At 24.8% G+C, this 6,918-nt stretch overlaps 1 protein-coding gene across 1 annotated transcript; it reads right to left on the bottom strand.

The window, feature by feature from the left end:
* Nucleotides 1-5,749: 5,749 nt before the first annotated feature.
* On the bottom strand, nt 5,750-6,609 carry RAC1 (Rho GTPase protein rac1; the record flags this gene model as incomplete). Its single annotated transcript, XM_044809627.1, has 6 exons — nt 5,750-5,816; nt 5,868-6,228; nt 6,280-6,332; nt 6,386-6,444; nt 6,494-6,526; nt 6,577-6,609. The coding sequence occupies 6 exons, from the start codon at nt 6,607-6,609 to the stop codon at nt 5,750-5,752; spliced, it is 606 nt and encodes a 201-aa protein (XP_044673534.1).
* Between the last annotated feature and the right edge of the window lie 309 nt (nt 6,610-6,918).

Here is a 6,918-nt window from a genome sequence, read left to right as displayed (position 1 = left end):
TTTAAAAATAAAGTAATATATAACTTTTTCCCTTTTTTTTTCTTATAGGGTTTTAAAATTTTTTAATAAAATATAATTAAAAAATATAAATAGTTTAAATCTAGATATAGAAGCTATATATCTAAGTTTAAAGGTTATATTACATTTATTTATATAATAATATATATTATTATATAAAATATAAAAATACTTTTATAGTATATTTTATTATATTTATCTATATAAGTTAATATATAAATATAAAACTTTAAATAATAGTTTACTATTAGAAAAGTAATAAAGCTTTAGCGGAACACTAGGGATAACGCTCCTTAGAAGAGAAGTAATTATTATATTATAGTTTACTATATATATAGAAGCGTAAATTAATAATCTAGCTTATTAAAAAATAGGGAAATATTTTAGAAATTTATTATTAGAAGTAAAGAAGCTTATATTAAATAATAGGGATTTTTATTTTCTTATAATAGAAATTAGTTCTTCCTTTATAGTTTTCCGAAAAAATCTATAAAATTAAGTATCTATTAGAAACCTATTAGAATTTAATAGGAGCCTTTTTATATATATTTCTAATACTATTCTATATTACGCTATCTAAGTCTTAATACTAAAAGTACTTTTAATACTTAGATTTATTAATATTTAAGAGTATATAATTATTTTCTTTATTTAATTTTAAGAAGTTATAAAGTAGCTCTAGTAGTAATTTTAGTATAGACTTTAGTTACTTATTATTAATTAATTTAATCTAATAATTTTAAAGTTAATATAATAATAATAATTCTTTTTTAAATTTTTTTAAAAAAGTATTTTTATTTTCTATATTTTAATAATATAAAAGTTTTATTAATATTTTTCCTTTTAGCTTTATAATTAATTAACTTTTTTTCTATATTTATTAAAGTTAGTATAGGTACTATTTAGTTATTTATTTTTTAAGATTTAAGATATATAAGTACTTTTAATATTCTATTAAACTCTTTTATTTAAACTTATAATTATAAACTATTTAAGTTTTTAGACTTTAATAATAAGTCTATTTTTAAACTTTAGTTCTCTAGATAGCTAGTTAATAACTAGATTCTATTTCTCTAACTAAAATATCCTTAGTATAATATTATAAATAGCTATTTTAAGTATATTTAATATTATCTTTTTATTATACTATTAAATAGCTATTATTATTTATATAATTTCTTTTGTAATTAAGTTAGTTCCTCTTATATTCTTTAAAGCTATTATAATTTTTTCTAGTTCTTTTATTATTAATATTTTAATTTATATTTTTTATACTTTTTATTTTAAAATATAGTTTTTTTTATTTCTATATTTATAAATATAATTATTAATATATTATTAAGCTATATAGTTATTATAATATATAGGTTATATCCTATAGTATTTTATATTTTATTAAAATTATTAATAATTCTTTTAAGTAATATTCCTTATTATAGTTTTTTATTTTAATATATTTTATATAATATATTTTTATAATATTATTATATAAAGTTCTATTATTATATTAGAAGCTAGTTTTTTTTTATAAAATATATAATAAATATATTCTATTTTTTTAGTTTTTTTTATTAAAGATTAATAATATAATTTATATTACTTATTTCTATATTTTAGAAAAAACTTATTTTTATATTTATTAATTAAATAAAATATATATTAATTAATTATATAATTAGTTTATATAGTTTTTTTATAAAGTTCTTAATAAATAATTTATTATATTATTATTTTAAAAATTTTATTTTTTAATATATATATAATATTACTTTTTTAGTATTTAAGCTAAAAATTAATATAAAAGTATAATATCTTTTTAAAAAGTTATTTATTATTATTTTTTAATTTTATATTTTTATATTATTTTAATTTATTAAAAAGATTTTATAACTTATTTTTAAAATATTTTTATTTATAAATATATTATTTATATATTTATTATTTTTATTTAAGTTATTTTATTATATTATTAAAATTTATATTAAATAATTTAAATATTTTTTTATATTTTATAAAATATTATCTAATATATTAATTTATTTTTCTTTTTTATATTTAATTAATATTTATTCTTAAGTATTATTATTTATTATTATAAAAAATAATATATTTAAGTTTATATTACTTTCTAAGCTTTTAGCTTTTTTATTATTAATTAATAATAAATATAGTAATAAAAGTTTTTATAAAATATTTAATTATTTTTATATTTAGTTCTTTAACTAATAGTTATATATAATATATCTTATTTTATTATATTTATAATACTTCTTTTAATTAGCTTTTTTATAACTATTTTTATTATTATATTATAATATTAATATATTTAACTTTATAAGGTTATTTTATAAATTAGTATTTCTTAACTATTTTACTTTATAGTTATAGCGTTTTTAGTATTTTATTATATTATTATTATATTCTATAGTATTTTATTTTATATACTATCTTTATTATTTATTTTATTTTATATATTATTAATATAGCTTATTATTAATTTTAATTATTATTTTTATAAAATTATTAATATTTTCAATTTCTTTATTATAGTATATAAGCTTATTTTAAATATTATTTTTTAATTTTTATTTTTTAATTTTTATTTAAATATAGATATTTAAGCTTTATTATTCTATTTTATTATTATTATATAATACTAGAAAATAGTTATATGATTAGCTGTTTTTTTAATTTATTATAGTTATTATATTATTAATTTAATATATTGTTTTTTATTAATAAATTTAAATATTTATTAGATTTATTTTTTAAATTTAGAATAGTTTTTAATCTATTTATAGGTTTTTATATTAATAATTTTATTTATATATTTTTTAAAGTGTAAATTAATTTATAATAATATTTTACCTTTTATATATATTACTATAAAAGCTATTTTAATTTTACTTTTAATATTAAATATTAATTTAAAGTAGAAATTTAACTAGAATAACTAGTTATTAAACTTATTTTTTTCTTTATAAAAGAAGCTACCTTAAGTTTTAAAAGTTTAGTTTTATCCTTTTTAATAGCAATTAATTAATATATTATATACTTTTATTAAAAGTATTATTTATTTATAATATATTTAATTATATTTATCTTAAAAATATTTATTATATTATACCTTAGTATTTAAACTAATAAATAATATTAATTAATTTTATTATAAACTAGTAAGTTAGTTCTTTTAGAATATAATAATAATTAAAAAATAAATAAAAGTAAAATAGTAAAATAAAATTAAGTTATAATTATTTTAAATTTTATAATAAAAAATAAAACTTGTATTAAATATAAGGAAATTTATTTAAAAAGAGGAATAAAGGGTTTTATATATATAACTTTATTAAACCTACTTAATAGTATTTAACCTTTAATTATTTTAAACTTATTTAATTTAAAGGTTATTTAATATTTTTAACACTTAAGTATACTTAAATACTTTAGCTATCTTTTCTTTTTTTTAGTTATTTTTTTATAACCTAGTATAGCTATAGTCTCTATCCTATAGTAGTTATCTAGTCACGCCTATTATATAAGATTATAATAGTATACTTAAATACTTTAGCTATTTTTTTCTTTTTTTAGTTATTTTTTTTTATAACTTAATATAACTATAGTTTCTATTCTATAATAGTTACCTAGTTATACTTATTATATAAGATTATAATAATATATTACTTTTAAATAAAAGAGGGATTATATATATTTTAAGCTATTAATAGTCTTTAAATCTAGAATAACTCTAGTATATTTCTAGTAGAACTTAACTACTTATTAAGGAATAGTAAAGTATTTTTAAGTATAAAAGTTTATTATTTAAATATAATTTTTATTTTATTTTTTTTAGTTATTTTAATTAATTAATACAATTTAATAATATTATATTATAATATACTTTATTTATTATTTTTAATTAAAAATCTTTAAATTAAATATATTTATATATTTTATTTAAGCTTTTTATTTATAAGATAAATTAATATTAAATAAAAATTCTTTTAATAAGTTTTTATAAATAAAAATATTATAGTTTATTTACTTTTATTAATATATAATATAATTATTATAATAATTTATATTATTTTTAAATATAATTATTAAAATTTAATAAATCTATTAACTAATTTAAGAATATAACTTATTATATTTAATTTATATAAATTAAAATAATTTATATTTAATAAAATTTATAAATTATTATATTTAACTTAATATATTAAATAATTATATATATAATTAATCTTTAATTATTATTATTAAAGCAAAGATTAGCTTAATAGTATTTTACTTTAAAGGTAAGTTAATCACTAAATACGCTAGCTACTTTTTCCAAGGCCTAGATCGAAGGATCGTAACACGGATTTAACGATTTTCTGCGGGACATTCTGATAGCTGCGCATGAAGGATGATAGCTTCGAAAAGCCCTCCCTATGGCGTGTCCCTAAAGCTGAGAAATCCGCCAAGATAGAAATTACGTGAAAATATTTACGTGGAGACTTTGGCCCACATTGGTATTTCCGACTTCTCATATAAAGCTCTTCTCACGCATTGTTCAACTCGTGACCCAGCGCTTAAAAAACGAATGGGCAGACATGGATGTCGTGGTATGAATTGAGTCTGATCATGGGGGCCGATCGTGCGCGAAAAGAAGCCAGAAGGCGAAGATTTGGAGCCATGGAGGCTCATGTTGATCCACATAGAGTTGGGTCTGAAAAGCCAACAGCGCCAGCAGAGCCCATCCACCATTCAAGTTTCGAGTATTCACAACCTGCCAAAATCAAAAGGCAAAGATTTATAGTCTTCGTGGGTCTGGACTATCCACCATAGGTATTGTGGCGCGGCACAAGACTGAGAAGCGATAGGTAACCTCCCATATATAGCTACCGACGCTTCAATTCGCGACCACTTTGCTAAAGTACGACCTGATCAAGTTCGCCATCGTGTTGACAAAATGACTGGCAAATCCAAGGGATTCGCTTTTCTAGAGTTCGAACGCTACGACCGTATGAAGACCTGCCTGCGGCTATATCACCACTCGATTTTCAACGATGGCGAGAGTGCGGAACGCAAGTTAAATGTAGAGCTCACGTGCGGACCCACACTTGGACATCATGCACTCTTTGCTAACGAGAAGCTTTAGTGTTGGAGGAGGCGGGTCGAAAAGCAAAGACCGAAAGCTGAAGTTGAAAACGAAGAATGAGAAGCTCCAGCTCGAACGCGAGAGACAGGCCGCAGACACCAACGAGAGTCAGAATGTCCCATCAGGACAAATGGACGAACAGCATAGGCGTGTCGCAAATAATTCACAAATACACCCAAGCCGAGCAGGTCGGGTTCCCACGTCATAGGACTCGATTCTTCATACAGGAAGGATGCTTCTGGCCGAAGAGTGGTGCTCAAAGTTCCATTCTGTTCCTATCTGCAAGCGTGCATCACTCTATTACGCGTGCAGGTTCTAGGCCCATAGAGCCCCTTAAAGAGTTCAAGACATAGATTCCTGTCAAGCTTTACGCCCAATTGCGTATCATTCCTAATAGCCCATATCTATGCAGGTTGTCCTTAATATACCTTCCAATTGGCTTTTGCTGAGAAGGGTCATGTGACCGACTTTGGCAGTCTGCTTGCAAGATTGCCAAATGTGAAGGCCAGCTTGCACCATCACAATTCAAAGAATCATGTCCACGGGAGGGGCTTAAATTCCACTGTATCAACCGTATAAGCTCCGTCATATTATAGCGCATTTGCTCTTCTTTTCCTTGGTTTTGCCTAAAGGGCGAGGATTCAAGACAGCTCTGCAATAATTAGAATGACTAAGGCGAAATGAATGGTAGAGCCAATCTAACCTGATAGCTTCATCAAAGACGCTTTTCAAATTGCGTTGTGTCAACGCGGAGCATTCCAGATACTTGTGTGCCCTGATCTCCTTGGCTGCGTTGAGGGCTTGCTCATACGGTACCGGTTCCATTCGTTTTGACCGCAAGCCATTGATGGTCTTAGCATCATCTCTTAAATCCAATTTTGTTCCAACTAAGATGATAGGTACATTGGGTGCGTGGTGCTCGATTTCCGGAAACCATTTCGACCTCACGTTGTCGAACGACGGAGGACTAACTATTGAAAAACAAATCAAGAAGACATCTGTTTGCGGGTATGAAAGCGGGCGAAGTCGATCGTAATCTTCCTGTCCTGCTGTATCCCATAGACCTAGACAAATCAATCATTGTGGTTTTGTTCTCTCGTGACACCACCACCGACCTAGACTTATCGGTTTCCCGTCTACCATGACGCTCGCGGAATAATTGTCAAATCTTGTAGCCCGTATCAACGAACGTGAGTCACGACACTTGGTTGGAGTTCTTACACCGTAGGTATATATTCTCCGGGGAAGGCGTTGGTTGTGTAAGATATGAGAAGACAAGTCTGGGCACCGTTAAGGTCATTTTCTTGCAGGTTCCAGCAACATACGAACCTTTCCGACAGCTCCGTCACCCGTCACCACGCACTGACGAGAATATGAGCCCTAACTCCATGTTGCGAAAACCAGCGACGTACTTTCAGCGACTGCGTCCCAGGCGCTACCGCCATCTTTGGGCGCGCCCCCGTATCGGAGCTCTCAGCGTGTGCCTACAGCACCCGCTTCTTCGCCAACTCGCTTTCTGGTATGCGGCCTTTGGGCGATGATGCGTGAGGTACAGGGGCTAACGATCGAGCGGACGAAAAACAGGGGCAAGCAGGGCGAAGTGCAACATCAGAATGTTGAACTACGGCCAAACGCTTGGGGATCAGGGAAAGATGGTAGCGTACAGCGAAGGGGCGTGAGTTGAGGTCTCGCAATAGTAACTTGCTTCTGTGCAAGTGCTTGTGCAGCCAAAGATGCTATCAGTAACGTTGTTC

This window comes from Bacidia gigantensis (genome assembly GCF_019456465.1).
Source record: "Bacidia gigantensis strain McMullin 20006 chromosome Unknown contig_125, whole genome shotgun sequence".
Lineage (NCBI taxonomy): Eukaryota > Fungi > Ascomycota > Lecanoromycetes > Lecanorales > Ramalinaceae > Bacidia > Bacidia gigantensis.
Note: the sequence above shows the minus strand (reverse complement) of the source record. Positions and strands in the feature narration are given on the sequence as shown.